The 18165-nt window shown below is 41.5% G+C and overlaps 1 protein-coding gene across 4 annotated transcripts; it reads left to right on the forward strand.

Annotated features, from left to right (window-relative positions):
• The first annotated feature begins 2897 nt into the window (after positions 1-2897).
• On the forward strand, positions 2898-13307 carry E2F6 (E2F transcription factor 6). Of its 4 annotated transcripts, XR_008975199.1 has the most exons (9): positions 2898-3081; positions 5260-5308; positions 6660-6876; positions 7179-7337; positions 8394-8508; positions 10005-10152; positions 10904-11050; positions 12113-12222; positions 12929-13307. XR_008975199.1 is itself a non-coding variant. In XM_057431830.1 (7 exons), exons 1-7 carry the CDS (start codon positions 3016-3018, stop codon positions 10948-10950), a joined length of 801 nt encoding a protein of 266 aa, XP_057287813.1. In that variant the 5' UTR covers positions 2898-3015; the 3' UTR covers positions 10951-11378. The 4 variants fall into 4 exon arrangements, 3 of the variants coding, with proteins under 3 accessions (XP_057287813.1, XP_057287815.1, XP_057287816.1); XM_057431830.1 differs by lacking the exons at positions 12113-12222; positions 12929-13307 and having other exon boundaries at positions 10904-11378; XM_057431832.1 differs by lacking the exons at positions 12113-12222; positions 12929-13307 and having other exon boundaries at positions 6660-6870; positions 10904-11378.
• Positions 13308-18165: the final 4858 nt, after the last annotated feature.

An 18165-nucleotide genomic window follows, 5' to 3' on the forward strand; every position in this document is an offset into this window, starting at 1 on the left:
ATCTTACGACTGGCTGGAACAACAACATAGTTAAAAGTTGATGCAATGTTTTCCACATGGGTTAATACAGAAACTTACGTATCCTGATCCTCAAATTGCAGGTTGTTAGCCTCCTTCCTAATATCTGACTACCCAACAATTATCAAAACCCTATTCAATGATTTCTATTCTGTATGGCACACTCCTTACATCACCCAAAACTAAAGCAGCCTGTTCTAAACCATTCTGCCGTTCCAGCTGAGAAAACAAAAAAAACACCTTTATCACGGTGGTTTTAAACAAACTGCGATTACAGTGGTAACATACATTAAGAGTATAACAAAGGGAGAGAAATATTAGTTCTTTATGGGACTATGTTTATCACCACAGAATAGTTAGCAAGGATCATGCTGCCTATACAAAAATTAGCATTTTTCAGTGATGTGTTGCTTCCATGACAGGAAAACCTTCTACATTTGCAGCAGTCTAAACTCTCAATAGAATACTGACAATCAAAATTTGCATGTTGCTTTTCATTACACAACTGAAAGCTTCATGTCTCCTGAAACAGGCATCACACTTTTGAGCAGCAGTAACATATTTTTTTCCCTTTTTTTTTTCCTTATAAATTTATTAGAGCATGAGAGCAACCCACCTTTGTTCCACACACCTCTTCAAGGACAACTATTACCATCCAAGTAGTTGCCTGAAAATTGGTTACTAAGAAGAAAACTCCATTCTCTATCAAGACATTTGGTGGATCAGTGGTGATGTAAACTACCCGAAACGAATGTCTAATCTGAAGGGGTCAGAAACAGTAGTTTAAACTGAATTTTTTCAAGAGTGTTATCTGACATGTCTAGTCTGGCGTATTAGAAGACGAATGAAGTTCTTCATGGTTTTGCATTCCTCACACTAGACTGGCAGTTTTACATGATGTCCAATGAGTTTCACATTTCTCCAGAGCACCTGCCCTGAGGACAGGGAAGTGACTGGGAATTTCACTGAAGGGGTAGGTGGGATAAGCAAAACAGTTCACAAATTCTTTAAGCAAAAGAATTCCATGGCAAACTTATCTGATGTACAACATGGTAGAGGGCAGTTAACCCCTGTTGTCCTGGGTTCAGCAGTACAGTCATTTTTCTCCTTCTTAGTAGCTGGTGCAGTGCTGTGCTTTTGACTTTCAGCCTGGGAACAGAGATGGTAACACCAATGGTTTTAGTTGTTGCTCAGTAATGTTTACTCTGACCACGGACTTTCTGAGTCTCATGCTCTGCCAGGGAGGAGGGGAAGCCAGGAGGAAGCAGAGACAGGACACCTGACCCAAACTAGCCAAAGAGGTATTCCATACCACATCACGCCCACTATATAAACTGAGGGCAGTTATCCAGAAGGGCTAGATCACTGCTGGGTATTGGTCAGCAGATGGTGAGCAGTTGTATTCTCTTCCCTTGTTATTTCCCTTATCATTGTTATTATTGGTGGTAGCAGTAGTGGTTTGTGTTATACCTTAGTTACTGGACTGTTCTTATCTCAACCCGTGGGAGTTACATTCTTTTGATTCTCCTCCCCATCCCTTTGGGAACTGAGGGGGAAGAAGGAGGGGGGGAGTGAGTAAGTGACTACATGGTTCTAAATTACTGACTGGACTTAAACCATGACAGCTGTAAACAGCCATCAATCAACAGATCAGCTATCTAATGAAGAATTGTGTTTTAAAGCAAGGGTTTTGTCTGACAAGCATTAGATACCTACTAAATGAGAGAATTTAAAACTAAAAGGAGGAAAAAAAAAACCCAAGCCAAACAACCCAAACCAAAACCCAGGTGATGCACAGTACAATTGCTCTCCACCCACTGACCAATACCCACCCAGACCCCAGCAGTGATCAATCCCTCAAAAAACCCTCCCCAGTTCACATACTGGGCATGACATGCTGTGGTATGGAATACCCCATTGGCTAGTTTGAGTCAGGTATCCTGTGTCTACTTCTTCCCGGCTTCCCGTGCCCGTCCTCACCGGCAGAGAAGAAGACCGAAAAGTCCTTGATCAGGGTAAGTGCTACAGAGCTACAACTAAAATATTTGTGTGTCATTAGCATTATTTGGATTGACTAAATCCAAAACACAGCACTGCACCAGCTACTAAGAAGAAAATTAACTGTTACAGCTGAAACCAGGACACCTTCTTACACTACAAAGTTATGACACAATCAGATTCTTTCACAAGAAAGCAATACTGATTATTCTCACACCTATTTAGGCAGGGTGCTCTCTCCTTGCTCACTGTGTACACGGAGTGAACAAAACCCTCTCTCCTCGCAGTAAACATAGCGGTGGGAACTTCCCCGTTTCAACCCACACCAGCCCAGCGCCGTGCTCAGGCCGGCCCTCGCCGGGGCAAACCGTCTCCTCCGTCGCTCTGGGAAGGCGGCAAGAGCGGAGGAAATGCCAGTCCAGGAGATACCCGGAGAAGTCACGCTCCTCCCGGCGTCCAGGGAAGTGTCCCTTGAGGAGCCGCGCGGCCGCCCGCCGTGTGAAGGCGGCACACACCCACGTGTGCGTGCATCACCTGCCCGGGGCCGGGACGGGCGGGAAACCCGAGCGCGCCGCAAGGGCCGGCGGGAAGGGGGAGCGGCCACCGCGCCTCCTCGTGAGGGAAAGCTCGGCGGCTTCACCTCGGCTCGCGTCGCTGCCCGGGCGGGAGGCTGTGCGCCTGCGCGTGCAACGGGGCGGGGGCTCCGCTCTCCCGCCCAACCGTGGTCTGGCGGGAGCGGGACGGGGGTGTCAGGTGGGGTGAGGCGGCCGTAGCGAGCTGCGGTGAGGGTGGGGGGGTCCCGGTCGCTCTCTCCTCCCCGAGGTGGGGTGGGGATGGCGGTGGCGGTGCCTGCTAGCGACATGGGGCTGCAGGCTCGCTGTGAAGGCCTCTGAGCGCCTTTCGTCTGTCGCTGCTCGCCTCGGTGAGAGAGCGCTCCCGCCGCGCTAGGCCGCGGCCGATCGGCCCGCCCGGGGAAGGAGGAGGAGGGGCCGGGCGAACATGACCAGCCCTGCCAAGTGGGAGCGTCTGAGGCCGCTGCGGCCGGACACACTGCGTGTGAGTGAGGTACTTGGCGGGTGGAGAAGGGAGGTGCTGTCTGTGGATGGGGAAAGGGCGGGACGGCACGGCAACGCTTTGATCCCACCGCGGGAGCCTCTGGGGGCATGCCCGAAGTTCCTCCCACTCGCCTGCCCGGCAGGAGATCACCGTGATGGAAAGGTATGTCAGGCCTAGCCGGCGGGCCTTCCATCCCTCGTCTGCGTTGTAGCAGGCTGCCCCGAGAAGGAAGCTGGTGATAGTCATAGTGCTAAAGGGTGGTTTTCTTACCTGTGGCTTGTTCATCGAATTAAGTCGCTTGTTGTAGCTATGTCTGAGAGAAACAGACAACAAATGTGTATTCTGTTAGGCTCTGAAGATCTATGATGTTCAGGTGGTCTTATATGCAGCTTCCACTGCTACCTTTTGTAGTGTTATGGGCTAGCTAACAAAAACCGGGTCCACTTTCAATTCTGTGGAACTTCTTAAAGGTGCTTATTTTTCATTAACCTTGGGCTACTTTTGCGCTAGTTCTTACACTGGAAATGGGAAATTTCTTACTATTTCTTACTAGTACTTGATTGTTGGGCTAAATATTGCTTGGTAGTATTGTCTTAAAGCCATGAAAAAGTTTACAGGCGTTTTTACATTAGTAATAGGAAATTCATTACTGTTGGAGATGATGATTGTAAGAAACAAGGGGTGTATAGGACAGTGCCTTTATATAGGTGTTTAGATGTGTCATGATGCTTTCCTGAATCTTCTCATAAATGGAGAAGTTGAGGTTGTGGTAATCATTAGCAGCCTTGGCTTGGAATACTGGAGTTTAAGACCCAGAGTGTAGTGAGAAAGGCTAGTAACAGAGTACAGAACCTGGATTCTAGCTTATTCAGGCTTCAGATTCTAGCTCAACTACCAACAGGTAGCTGGGATTTTTAAACTTGAAAGCTGGAGGAGCCAAGGAGATGGAGGCCTGTAAGGACAGGGACATCCTGATACTGATGACAAGTAACCTTGTGGAGGGATGGGCACAGCTATGTTTGCACTCTCGGAAGGGCAGAAAGAATACAGAAAGAAGTGCAGAAGACTCTATCAAAAGTCCTGCTAAAGCTCATGTAGATAACGTCCAAAGCTTTGAATCCACATGCCTAGTAATTTTGTCACCAAAGGTAATCAGGTTGCAAAATATAGTCATGTTGGCTATTCCCAATCACATTCTCCTTCATGTGCCTGGAAATAGCATCCAAGAGAACTTGCTTTGTGATTTTTCCAAGGGCCTGAAGTGAAGCTCACCAAGCTGTGGCTGACCTCCAGATTGTCAAAGATCATGAGAGCAACCTCTCAATGACATAAGCCAGCTTTCTCAGGATGTCAGCCACAGCAGACTTCAGTACTTGTGAGGAAGTGAACAAGAAGCTGGTGCTAGATGCTCCACAGCCATGCATAATAGGAGGCTGAAAGAAAATAGTCATGAATTGAAACAAAAAAAGCAGGAAAGGCTGCAACTTGATGTAGCCTGAATTTTTTTCACTATGAGGTTGGACAAGGCAGTGGAAAGGGATGCCCAGAGAGGTGTAGCCTCCATGCCTTGAAATTTTGAGGACCCAATTGGTTTACCCTTGATAGCAGCCTTGATAAGCTGCTCTGATCTAATGGCTGTTCCTGTTTGGAGTGGGAGGTTGAACCAGAGAGCTTGGGTCTCTTCCACTTGGAACGGGTCTGAATTTGAAAATACTCATTTTGTTAAATTGGGGCAAGGGGTAGAATTAAGTACCTGCTTAGGCTTGTCATGTCAGTGTCTTGACAAGAGTAGACTGCTGCCTGTCTTGTATCACAATACATAATTGTGATGCTGTATAACAGTGGCACATCTTCTGTATGTGAGCTGTTACATGGAGTAGCTGAAGCTCTTATTTGTAGAGTTTCTACAGGCATCTGTGTTGTGACCACTGCTTGAGCATTAGGGAGTTCAGTGGTGGTTCCTACTTTCCACGGCAGAGGAAAGTGTTCTGAGATTAAGGGCTGAAAATTCTGATAGAGATTAATGAGCATGTATCCCTTCTATCCAGTGACAGACCTTCACAGTAATACCTGTTGAATTGTCAGCACTCCTTATACCTGTAGCATCTAGAGGTGATTTGGGGATTTCTTCTGGAGAAGCTTCCTGTGTAGGTAGTGTTTTATGTCAGTTTTGTTTTTTTTCCCCAGCCACCAATGATCAACCTGAAGGTGAACAATGGTGGACAGGTTGTGAGAAGTAAGTTGCAATGTTCCATATGTGAAAATTATTCTTGAAGTATTTCATGCTTTTTGCAATGCTGAATACATGTTGTATGCAAGTGAGAAATTGATTTGTATCTAATATAGGCAGAACAGGAGGAATGTTGCACAGTAAATTAAATAGAAAAATATGAAGCAGCACATTCTCCGTAGTTTTTTCCTATGCTGAAAGTATACCTTCCCACTGCTATAAGGAAAATAATGTACAGGAAAAGTGAGTTAGAGAAAACTGGAACATCGTGCTGGCAAATGTTGTTTTCAAGTGGTATTAATAAATGTAAATACAAGCTTTAGTGAGTGTGTTGGTTTTGGGGTTGCTTTTTTCTCCTCACCAATGGAAGTCTCACACATCTCACAGTAGCACACTCCATAACTGAGTTCACCATGACTGGTGAACCTGTCACTTCATGTTAAAGAGTGCAGTCTCGCAGCCATAGAATGCATGGTATGCTGCGAGTAAAAGGGCATGTCTCCTTCATCCTTAACAGCGGGATTTGACAGTCTTTCATTGGCTCTAGCGTCAGATGAGTGCATGTGTACCACATTTGTTTGTGCCCCAAAAATATGTGCTTTTTTATGCTTTATGCATACATAAAAATGTAAAGTGAAACAACCTGTTCACCAATAACATTTCTGCAAATAGGCTGGTAATGGATACACTGGGATCCCTCTTAAATCTGTGGCGGCCTGGTATCTGTAATCTTTGTTGCATTAGTAAATTTAACAGTGGTATGACCAGTTCTTTTGCCCTTAGACCAGATAGTACAACCAGAGTTTGTCTGTATTTTAAGTTCTCATACTCCAGAACAGATTGGTCACAGCCAGGCTGAAACAGTTTCTGAAACCAAGCGAACTCCTGAAGCATGCCTGTATATCATTTGGAAGATCTACTGGTTAATCTAGGCTAAAAAGGCAAGAAAAAATATTTTAAGAGTGATGGAGCAGATGATAGAGCTGCAGTTCTCTGGCAGTGTCCTGACACTATCTGTAGTTAACCAAAGGTTTCATTGGTATTCATTCAGTATTCTGAGCTCATGGCCTACAGAACATACAGTTACACAGCTATTAATACCTATACCAGCGGTTTGAAGTCATGGATGTTGGAAGCATGAAGACGCATGCTTCTTATTTAGACAGGATCATTGCACACCAGTGAAAGTACATGTTGCTAATAGGCTTTATATGATGCCTTTACAATGTCAGTGTTAATAATTGCAGTGCTTTCAGACTCTTATCTTCATTGTTACTTCATCATTATTTTTTTTTTTTAAGGAGTGCTGCATGCTTGTATAGTAGTTCACTGTAAGTATTCTATCAAAACTTTACAGGAACTGTGAAAGTCAGAAAGCCTCGATTTGATGCATCCTTGGTTTATTTGACCCGAAAATTCATGGATCTTGTCAAAACAGCTCCAGACGGTGTTCTTGATTTAAATGAAGTAGCAACAACACTTGGAGTACGAAAACGAAGAGTGTATGACATCACCAATGTGTTGGATGGAATCCACTTAATTCAGAAAAGATCTAAGAATCTTATCCAGTGGGTGTGAGTTGGCTTTGAAACTTCTGATTTCTGAAAGAATGAAACCCAACAACATTGAGTAATGTTTATATCTTTGATAGTATTTTTAAGCATACTGAATTACCTTTAATATATAACAATATTTTAAGTTCTGCTGTATCCTTAAGCTTAATTACTGTGCTAACAATTATCAAGTGCAAAAGCACACTGAAGCATATTTCAGCAAAGTATCCCAGAGTTCCTGGTTGTTTCTGTTAGTATACTTTGTATTCAATAAACAGGCTCATATTTATATAAACATATTAGACAACTTCATGTTTTTCTAGAGGTTCTAGTCTTGACCAAGTTGTTGGAAAAGCACCAGAGCAGCAAACACTTAAAGATGAACTTTCTGACTTGTCAGCCATGGAAGAAGCTCTGGATGATTTAATCAAGGATTGTGCTCATCAGTTATTTGAACTAACAGATGACAAAGAAAATGCAAAATATCCTTTTATCTCTTGCATTACTTTAATGTGGTTTCTGTTGCAAGTACTTGGGTATCTAGTAATAACTGTAGGCTGGTACCACAGGTGTGCAGTAATACTTGATAATGAGTTTTTACGCTAGGAAACCTTGTGGTTATGTTGTATTAGTGCATACTAGTCAGGTGCCCTGCTTTACAGTATCATACGTAATCTAGCCTGTTCTCAGGGAGCCCGTACTTGTGTGACCTTTCCACTGCAGAAGAATGGAAGTGGGGCGGTAGTCTTAGTACCCTGACCATCAACTTGTTCTCTCCATTATAGAATAAAGATGACTATGTGTCAGGTCTTGACTTACCAGTGAGATTGAGTTGCTTAGTGAGATGAGAAAGAGGACCCAAAACAGAGTCCCAGTGGCCAGTTCCCAAGAAGATACAATGGTACGTTGGTTGTGTCCTAATACTGTTCTGTCTCTTGAGAGTGGTTCCAGTGCAGTCTTGTCTTTCAGATGGGCTTTGATAATTGAAAAGGCATTTCTTTTAATATGATATAAACACTGGATTTTTGGCTTGGCTTACAATAAGATGCTCTTTGGCTACCTTATGTAGCAGAATGTTAAGGCCCGTGCTCAAATGAAACGTGCCCATTTTCTTTATGATACCAGGAAAACTTTTCATTACCCTTTACCTATCTTGGTTAAGACAAGAATCCTGTAGTTTTCTAGGGAATTGTTTATGTGCATAGTTATTACAAAACAAAGTAGTTTCTCAAGGACAGTATTCCCTCTGCTTTGTGTACTTAATGACCATATCTGTGAAAACTGCTTATCAAATATGTGTGGTTTCTTAATATTGAATATTTTCATTTTTTTTTAAAGCTCTTTTCTTCCTATAAATAAAGAAAAAAGATCTTCCACTTGTTAGCTAATAGTTTTAGAAAGCCGGTATTAAAGTAACCTCAGCTGAACTATTTACCACTTTTCTTAAGATATGTTGAAGCAGAATATCAACTTAATATCATACTCTTTGCTTCTGCCCACTAGCAAATTACTGTACAGGATCCTTGACCAATGTATACACTAGCTTATGTGACATACCAGGATATCCGTAGCATTCAGACATTTCAAGAACAGATTGTGATTGCAATCAAAGCTCCAGAGGAAACCAAGTTGGAAATACCAATTCCTAAAGAAGTAAGTTTTGCACATTTCTCTCTTAAGGGAACAGAATTTCTCAAATGTGATTTTTGCAGCAGCATTCAGTAATTGTTTTCTTGTTTCTTTGTCACATACAGCAAATATTGGTACTTCATTGTTCTTGTTTCACTAAATAATGCTGTAGGGCTGGTAGTCCAAGAAACTAATTTGCAGTATTTTTCTGCTCACCTAAATTGTTAAACAACATGTCTGAGCTTTAGTTATATGTTTTTTCTAGAGAGAATGGACCAGCTGTAGTAAAAGTTACTTATTTCCACTACCAGTTTGCTTGATAATTACTAGGATAATGAAACTTCTGAAGAGCTGGTAAATGTTTGTATGCTAACATTTACAAATACTGTAAATCTCACTAAGCAAAACAGTAAGCCTGACTTGATAATGATCTTAACAGCGTAGAAATGCTTAATGAGTAGATGGCTATTGTTAGTATAATAATAAAGTATGAAATGCACAGTATGGTTACCAAAAGAAAATCTTTTGGTACTCTAATAGATCATGTCAAGATAGATTTTTCTTGGAGTTTGAGGGCCACTCACCATCCTCACCTCATGGTACCACCCACATCCTCCCACTTGGGTCATGCAGGGGAGCCTTAGCTTTGACCTCTGCACCCAGTCACACTGCAGCTGCATCAGGGATAATGTACTGGGAACACACTGTTTAAAGGAGTGCTGTGAAAGAGAGGAAATACTGTAAGTAAGCTTAAAAAAAAAGCAGCTTTAATTCTGGTTTCCTTGTGTGCATGCATCTTCTATACTGTTCTTAACTGTGTAGTCATCAAATTTGCCTTGCTGTGTGCACAGAAAGGGAGGTAATATTGTAGGAAAAGGAGATACGAATCAATAGAACCAGAAGATGTAGATCCACTGCATAGATCTCCAGGGGTTTCACTGTAAAAGGAGCTGGTTGTCATCCTATGAAGATGGAAAATGACAAGATTTCCGAGGCTTCCTGAAGCAAAAGAAGGCAGCATTTAAAAAGCTGTATTTTAGAGAGAAGAGAATCTTCTCTCTGGTCCATTAAATTTGATTAGCTGTGTGCCTTGCAATGTGACATCTACTGAAGAACAGTAAAAGTAATCCAGTTCTGTTGCTTTGCCATATTATGAAAGGCGCTGTGTGCTCATTTGTTTTCTGACCCTTGGCACTGACTTGTCAAGTATTTTGTCAAATTGTGTTACTCTTCTTAAGCATGTTGTAAATCTTGGTCATATATCTAAAGGTCTGTAAAAAGACTAAATAGATTCATTAAGTGCATGTTCATCCAAAGTGAAACCTTTTTAACTTGATGGTGCTTAATAATCTGCCTGCAAATCTATGTAATAGTCATAATTTATGTAGCACTTGTAATGAAATTTTAAGTGGTAATGGCATTCTTTATTCTTCATCCACTGGCTTTGATATATATGCAGAAATAGATAACTGATGCATATAGACTAAAGAACAAATTTTACGTAAGTTGCTGTTTTGTAGGACTGCATAGCGGTACATGTGAAGAGCACGAAAGGACCTATTGATGTGTATCTGTGTGAGGTGGAACCAGAGAAGCCAGGTGCCAAAACTTTTGAAGATACAGATACAGTCACTTCTGAAACTGAGCCCGCAGGTCCTCCTGATGAAGGTAGTGTCCTTGAGTTACACTTTTATCCCCATTTAATATTTTCTTTAAAGATGGTCATACCGTTCTGATAAAGTTGAAGACTGTACTGCACAAGTATAATTTTCTGAGCATAGTTTATGACCAAGATGTGTAGGAGTAAGTGAGATGCCTAAAAGAGGACTCTGTACTGTTGGGTCGGCTCACAGCAGCAGGAGGTTAGAGCACAGGGCATGTGCACACGCAGCAACGCACTCTTCTACTGTGACCCTTTTCTTCCTTTGCTTGTTACTGGTTTCCTGCCTGAGCTGTGCTCTCCAGATGGAACAGTGTGTGTCAGTTCTCGGCTGCCTCACTGCAGAGTCCAGCAGCTCGCTGATTGCCATAAGAACTAAGATGCTGTTTCAAACAAGAGAGTGTGCTGCTCTTGCTCATTGCTGCCCTGTCTAAGGGAGGGCCAACAGATGGGAGGTGGTATTTTGATCTCCTGAACCAAGATTGGCTGGAATATTGCCTCTCAAGAGCCCCAGTGCTGCAGGATGTTGTGATTTAAAAATAAACATGGCAGGAATTGCAGTAGCTCAGAACACAAAAGATAAATTATTTTTAGCAGTGCTGCTTTATAGTTGAGGGGAAGACCTCACTTTTTAGTCTTAAGCTTTTTTTTTTTTTTTGGTGGTCTTTTTTTTACTTTATTTTGCTTGAAAAATGGCTCGCTTTTATTTCCTACAGCAACACTAATCATACTCCTTTTTTTTTTACTTTCCTTTCAAAGTGAGATCTCTGGGGGAAGAAGAAAAACCACCTGAGCTGACAGATTAGTTACAACTCAAAAACCTAATAGGAAATGTAAATATCTGTATTATAGAGCTGCTCCAAAGCTTCTTGGATCTGCAAACTTACTGACCTGAAATGTTCAAAAGTGAAGTGCTTTCACAGGATTGCTCATCTTCCCAAGTCAAAGGAGGCCAGTTCCTAGAGTTGCTTTTAGGAGCTTTGTTTTCATAATTGCATGTAATCTACACACCTTTGGGAAAATGGTATTTTTAGCTTATGAAATAATTGAAGGAAAATATAGGCAATTAATTACTTCTAAAAATGACAATATTTGGAAGGATCCACAATCCTTGTGAGAATGTATATAATAAAAGCACTTTTCAGTTCTGAGGTTGCACTGCTACTAAGCAGGATTGTTGGATGTGAGAGTAATAAAGAACTGGTGTATCAGAAGCCTTCACTATAAGGAACGCGATGTAGACGCTGTTTGCATTGTTTGCATCCAGCTCTCCATGCAGGAGTGGTATGAACTATATGACCTGTGGTATGAACACTGAAGTTAAGTAACAGCTTTTTGTATATATCTGTACCATGTCTGTGTAGTTACTGATGTAGATTTGTTGAGATAGTTTGCATTTCTGCCTTTGTACAGCAAAGAAATAAAATAAGCTTATAAAAATATTACATAGTCTAATCAGTCTACTGAGATGTGTTGGGTTGTCTTTGACAGGACTCACTGGATAACTACTAACACTCAAATCGATGTGGAACTTTGAGGTCTGTTAGACGTGGTGCTGGCAGCTAGCAGTTAGATCTGATTCTTTTGATGCCACAATACTGTAGCAATTATCAGAAGAAACATGATGATCGACAACTACTTAAATTGGTCTCTTCCAGTTTCTAGAGTTTACATACAGCATAACTTTAGCCTACTACCATTATCTTTGTGTCTTCAGCTGGCAAAAATCTGTACAGTACTTGAGAACCACATCTGTATTCATCCATCTTTAGTATCTGTAAAATGAAGCTTCATAATTTTGGTACCATTATTTTAAAATGATATAACTGTTGCCATACAAATGTTGTATGGAAAAGTGAACTTCATTGTTCTCTGTGTGGGGAGGGGTGGGTGGTGGTTTTTGAATTGGAACTTCAAGTCCTTGTTTTCCCAGACACACAGTATTAACAACTATTCATCTACTCACAGGTGGAAGCAACAAAATTAATAAAGCCCTGAGGGTTTTAACCAGCAATTCTACGACTATTTTAGACAGATGCTGTGAAATTAAATGCCCAGTGTGCTACTGTACAAATAAGGTAGGGCAGTTGGCACTGAAGAGCTTAAATATGCCTAAATACAGATTGATTGTTTACCTGGTTTCTACAAGGTTCATGAGTTCCCCAGAATGCTTAGCATTACACTGTGTGAACTGGGAAATGCACCGAGTGTGAGCTTGTGTCAGGAAGTAATCTTGACTTTGTGTATGTGTGCTGCTGCTAGCTGCAGAATACAGGACTTCAGCATAGAGTGCTATTTTTCTGCATCTCTATAAAACGCAAACTATAGGCTGAGCTGTTACAATAATAAAAGCAAAGTGGAAGCATGTTTCATATGCAGATCACAATAGAAATGGGGAAGGTGTTCCTCAAGTGGAGCTGCAGCAGGGGTTAAATGACATCTTTCTGCAGGAGAAGGTTGTGCTGCTCTTTTAAAGCTGGCTTCTGGCTAGGTGGCAAAGGAGCTGTTTGATTTTTTTGCACTGCTGTTCTGTATTGGTTGGGAGAGAGGTCAGTGCCTAAGGGAAGCCTGGATCCCGCTACTGTGGTTCAACAACTGGGGCTAATATTTTCTGTGAAACATGTAAAAATTCCCAGCACCAAAAACTAATCCCAAATACTGTGCCTAGGGGCAATATTTTGTTCACACTTTTTACTTAAGTTACACAATTAGCCCAGTGAAATTGAATAAGCTGCAATATGGCAGTTATAACTATTTTCTTAAATACATTTATTGTCTTAATAGTGCACCTTTAGCAGAACAAATGGACTTTTGAAGGCTAAACCACTTTGTTGTTACTACTTGGATACAGTATTATGTATTTGCAGTACTGGAAAACAAGGTACTATATGAGGTCAATACACTAGCTGAGAGAACTGGACTTGAGGAAAGGTTCCTGAGTTATGCTGAACTTAAATACAAGTTATGAGCTCACTTCAAAGATAAATGTGATAGGGCCTTACTCTGAATCTGTATTATAATCCTTAATTTTTTTTCCTGAAAGGTTCTGAAAGATTATTTTTGATGAGTTCATATCTGTCCATTTTCAACATATTTGTATGTGTAAGCACTTCACTCAGCTGTTGGAGGACTCTGCCTGTAATAAATGAAAAAGCTCTAATAACGTTTTTGTCTTCCCTTCAATACGAATGGCTGAGCATCTGAATGCCTTAATCAGCAGCAGCAACAGCCAGGATCTGTCATTATAAAATGGTCTGGGTTTGCTGACTCTTTATCTGGAACAAACACCACAAGTTGCCAGTTCAGGCGGTGTTTGGTATGGGAAATGACTTGTCAGGGGTTTCAGATGTGAACTGCAGTTTTTAAATAACGTGATTTGTAAAGAAGAAGGGAGATTGCTTTAAATTATTGTCTTTTAGAAAGCACTTGTAAGACAGCAAATTCCTTCCTTTGAATAATCTTTTTGCTGAGTGTGAAGAGCCTCATTTAGAAGCTTAAATTACACTGACCTCAGAAGTCACTTTAGCTCTTGCTGTTTTCCAAGGTGAAGTTAGCCTGCTTGCTGGTGAGTTGGCTGAGCCTGCAGAGCTGGACTGGCCTGCAAACCACATGCGCTCCCCAGCCTGGCTTGATGGGCCAGCTTCAGCACTGCACTGGGACTCCGCTGACTGCTGAAGTGAACCTGTTGCTTTTGGTTCTGCTTCTGATCCACCAGCAGTCATTTGAGAGAAGCATGTTGAGGCTAGAACCACATAAATTATAGTTGATTGTGTACTGTTTATATAAATCTACATGAGGTTTTTCACATAGGTGTTTATTGAAGGACTAGGATACTCATTTGTAAAAAGTCCAGGTATATGTTCAGAAGGAAATCTTAGTGATGTTTGAAGAGAAGCTTGGATCTTTCCACGCATCCTGTCCATGGTTCTTTCCCTTCCTTCATCCCAAGCTGCCTAAGAGTCCACGGCTGTGCTGTCCAGACACCCCTCATCTATATGGAGGCATATGGTGGCTTCTCATAATGTGATCCCTGGATGAGGTTTATAATTGCCCTTGGATTAAGTGATGGGGCTGGAGGAGATGATCCTAGAAGTTGTAACAGCGCATTCAGAAGACACAAGCTCAGGATGTCATTAGTCTTTAATTGACTTTTATTAGATCTCTAATATTGCACAGCATCCTTCTTCAGAAGGCAAACTTGGCACTTCAGATAAAAACCTCAGGAATCTGAAAATCTGTGAGAAGCTATTCAAATTCCTGGAATAGTTTTGCTTACAGTCTTTTGTAGATTCTAGTACAAATCGTGCACTGAAGTGCTTTTAGATAACGCAGTATTCTTTTCCAAACAGATGCAATTTTGGCGTTGCAGCTGCCTTCTTTTTGCAAAGAAAGTCTGTCTTCAGGTGTTCTCAGGTACTAGGTTGTACTCTGCCTATGCTCTTGTTCAGAAGTGTCCAAAAATACACTGTGTAGAATGACGAATGAATGAACTCCCATTTTCCTGGTGAGATTCATGAATATTCAGACTGTTTCCGCCTGACCATACAGTGGCTATGAAAGTACTCTGATGGACACCCCACTGTTAGCTGGGCACTCAAGGATTAAACCAAGCTTTCCAGAGTTAGTTGTGATCTTGTCGTGATTCCTAAAACACCTGGGAACGCAGGACAATATCTGTGTGCTGCCCCCATCCCTTACACTAAAGCAGGTTGCACAGAATTTGTAGTCAGAAGCAGAGAACTGTGATTTACTTGATAATGCTAATCTCCACAAATCACTTTTTACCAAGCAGCATTCTCACCACCAATGCTGGCAACGCTTTAGTTTTGTGTAAGAAACAAATTCCTTGGGGCAAAAATCCCCCTAGTGTTAGAGACAGATTCAACTTTAACTGCCCAGCAAGGTGTAGAAGGCCTTCAAACTGGTGAAAAGCTATCAGAGTGATGATTTCTACCCTTATTTGGCTGAAGAGAAAAAAAACACCTTCAAAATGATGCAGAATGACCACATCCTGGGAGAGTATTTATGAGGGAAATACAGGGATTTGCTTCAAGAACTGTAGGATCAATTAGGGATTAGAGGTTTGAAAATAACAAAATACTATGAAAACACAAAGCGCTGCCTTTTTTTCTGAGATTAAACAAGATCAGTGGGTTTGATTTGTTTGGAAAGTACCAAAAAAATTGATAGCCCTGACCCACTGCATAGCACAAAAGGCAAATATTAATTACTGTGTATTTATTTATTAATTATGTGCTTCTCTCAGTTTGAAAGCCTCTAGACTGTATTAAACATGTACTGTGGATTGAAGCTCAGGAATCTGAAGTTCTTTTCAAACAGGATTTGAATTTCTGACATTAGATAATTACTCAATAGAGTCATTAAAAATATTATTTTCCAAATTAAAATATCTTTTATTTGCAATCTGTAAAATACTGTTCCTTTATACATGGAGAAAATATAGACTGTTATAATCTGGAGAGGAGGGGTTGGAAGGCTTTCCAGATATTGTCTGCGTGTGATATATGTGTCTCTGAGGATCTGTTGCCTAGAAATGAAAACAAGACAACAATAATTGTTTACGTAGATGTTGCCTGAAAACTTCTCAGGCATTTATGCTCCCTCGGCTGGTTTTATGCCCATTTTTTAAATTGACAAGTGGGAGCTATTTTGGAGGGGGGGGAGAGGGAAGTCTGCAAAACAGTGTTTGTGATTTGGAGAGAAAATCATACAGTTCTAAAGGGAAAAATGAAAAACCCTCCCAATGCTACTTAAAAAGTTTTTTATTACCTTTGAAATCAAAACCCCATTTGGATGGTGTCCAATTAATTGCTTCTGATCAGCTTAACAAAACTGAGGTTCAGCTAGGAATAGTCATTCAGCCATGTGCTTTACTGACAGCTTTGAAAATGACTCAAGTAAGCTGAATAGATTGTACTTGGAGCTGAATTGTTACACTTCCATATTTTGTGTAGGTAATACACAGTTTAAAGATAATAATGGGTTTGTAATACTGGTAGTTCAGTCAAATTATGAGATACAGAACCATGGTTATCACTAGGGTGAGATTTGGGGTGTCTGTTTCTGTATAGAGAGAATCTCAGTGTGGGCTGTCTTCTGAGGACAGTTGTACTCACATATAAGCCATATATCCTTTCAACACCACATCACAATGCTCTCAGGCAGCTTGCTGCCTCTGGACAGATCACTCCTCTGTGCTGTGCCTATTTCCAAAAAGGGGATGACTTTCTTGATCTCCTGTGCCAACTCCTCTCGGTTCTCCTCTGCAATGGCTCCTAAGAGTGTACCAGCTTCCCCAGAAAGGTTGCCCAGCACTAACATGGGCAGTGCCTGAACTTTGCTGTGCTCTGTGGAGCAATCACAGCAGGTACCAGGCCCTCCCAGCTGCTCTAGAAGAGCATTCTCTCTGACGACAGCACCCCAAAACTCCCTGCTGGCTTGGAAGACACTGCCCCAGTGCTTATTGATGCTTTCAGTCTTTAGTGCATGGCCTTTAACAAATTAAATGGCAAGATTAAATTAGCATCTTATTGACAATTTCAAGTGAGAAATTGCCAAAGTGTGCAGATGCACAAATAAATGTTCCTTATGTTTATTTTACATATATTGGATTTTTTTCCCTTTGGTATCTGTCAGTCTTGTATTAAGAGACAGGAAAATCTGATTAACTTTTAGTATAACCTGCATTTTTTTTTTCAATTATGACAAAGTTGTTCCCTCTCTAGGTTAAGTAATACGACACTGAAAAAAAAAAGCTTAGAAATAGGATTAACCCTTTCCTCACCCCCTTTTCATCTCCCAGTATTACAGTTGCCAGAGAGGAACTGAAATGGGTCCATCCTTCCAGCATCGCAGCTTGTGTTAAATAAACACTCTAAACAGCATGAACTGGTGCAGAGTTTCAAAGGCAACTTTGAGGAAGGGGAAAAAAGGGAGAAATTATCTGCTATTTATTATCTGTTTATGTCAGACATGTCCCAAGCCCCACACACTGACTGAAGCTCATAGTGTGCAAAGACACAATTATATGGACATGCTGAGCCAGGGGATGGCCAGAGCTGCTCGCAAACTTCCCAGAGGCTGTGGGGCCACTAGAGGGATGTCTACAACCATCCTTCCACCAGCTCCTGAATCCCAAACCACCACCACACATAAAATCCTAGAATCATAGAATAGTTTGGGTTGGAAGGGACCTTCAAAGGTCATCTAGTCCAACCCCCTGCAATGAGCAGGGACATCTTCAACTACATCTCTGAGCAGCTGCAAATGACACTTGGCATCAAATAGGAATTGAAAATGCTGTAAAGAATGTATCAAAGGGCTGCTCACCATGGCCTAGGGAAAATATTTGGAAACTACCCATCCCAAAGGATGCAGCACAATGCTGGTGCACCACATAGTCCAAGTGAGCTAACCAGAAACCTTCTGGTTGAACAGTTTTCCACCATCAAATTCCAATCTGGTGGAAAGCAAATGGTTTCCCCCCAGCTCCCTAGCTGCTGCTTTCTTTCCAGCACACCAGATATGACCCATACAAGACCTTTTGACAGCCCGAGTTCAAGAACTCCCCAGTCTTGGAAGAGCAGGGGATTTAGGCCATGGTGGTACCAGCTGACTGACTTGGTGAGCTATGCAGCCGCAATACCAGTCATGGGGGAGTCTTGGGTAGCTGCTCAGAAAATTCTGAAATACCTCAATTTTGTTCTTTTGTGTAGTGAAATCTCTGTTCATGTGCTGCTCTGCAGGCTGAGGCACATCTAGTGCTTGCTTCCGAGCTGGAATTCTGTTCTGCTGTAACATTTCCTACCCTTTCAGCACCTACAGCTAGATACATCTTTTTTATTTATGTTTCCTACGGTTTAGCTTGTATCTCGTAGCATGGCATCATCTATTCAAATGATCGACATGTTAGCAGTATGCTTCGTGCAAAAAATACTTTTTTATTTTTTTTTATTAGTTCTAAGCTAGTTGACCAGAAAAGGATGAAAATTTAATAGTGC

The sequence above is a fragment of the Pezoporus wallicus genome, unplaced genomic scaffold (assembly GCF_028554395.1).
Source record: "Pezoporus wallicus isolate ANWC-B61680 ecotype Strahan unplaced genomic scaffold, APGP_CSIRO_Pwel_v1 contig_161, whole genome shotgun sequence".
Lineage (NCBI taxonomy): Eukaryota > Metazoa > Chordata > Aves > Psittaciformes > Psittacidae > Pezoporus > Pezoporus wallicus.

Coding starts and splice junctions, on each gene's coding strand:
- E2F6 (XM_057431830.1), top strand. CDS start 3,016: ATGACCAGCCCTGCCAAGTGGGAGCGTCTGAGGCCGCTGCGGCCGGAC. Junction 3,082..5,259: donor ACACACTGCGTGTGAGTGAG/GTACTTGGCGGG, acceptor TTTTTTCCCCAG/CCACCAATGATCAACCTGAA. Junction 6,877..7,178: donor AAGAATCTTATCCAGTGGGT/GTGAGTTGGCTT, acceptor ATGTTTTTCTAG/AGGTTCTAGTCTTGACCAAG.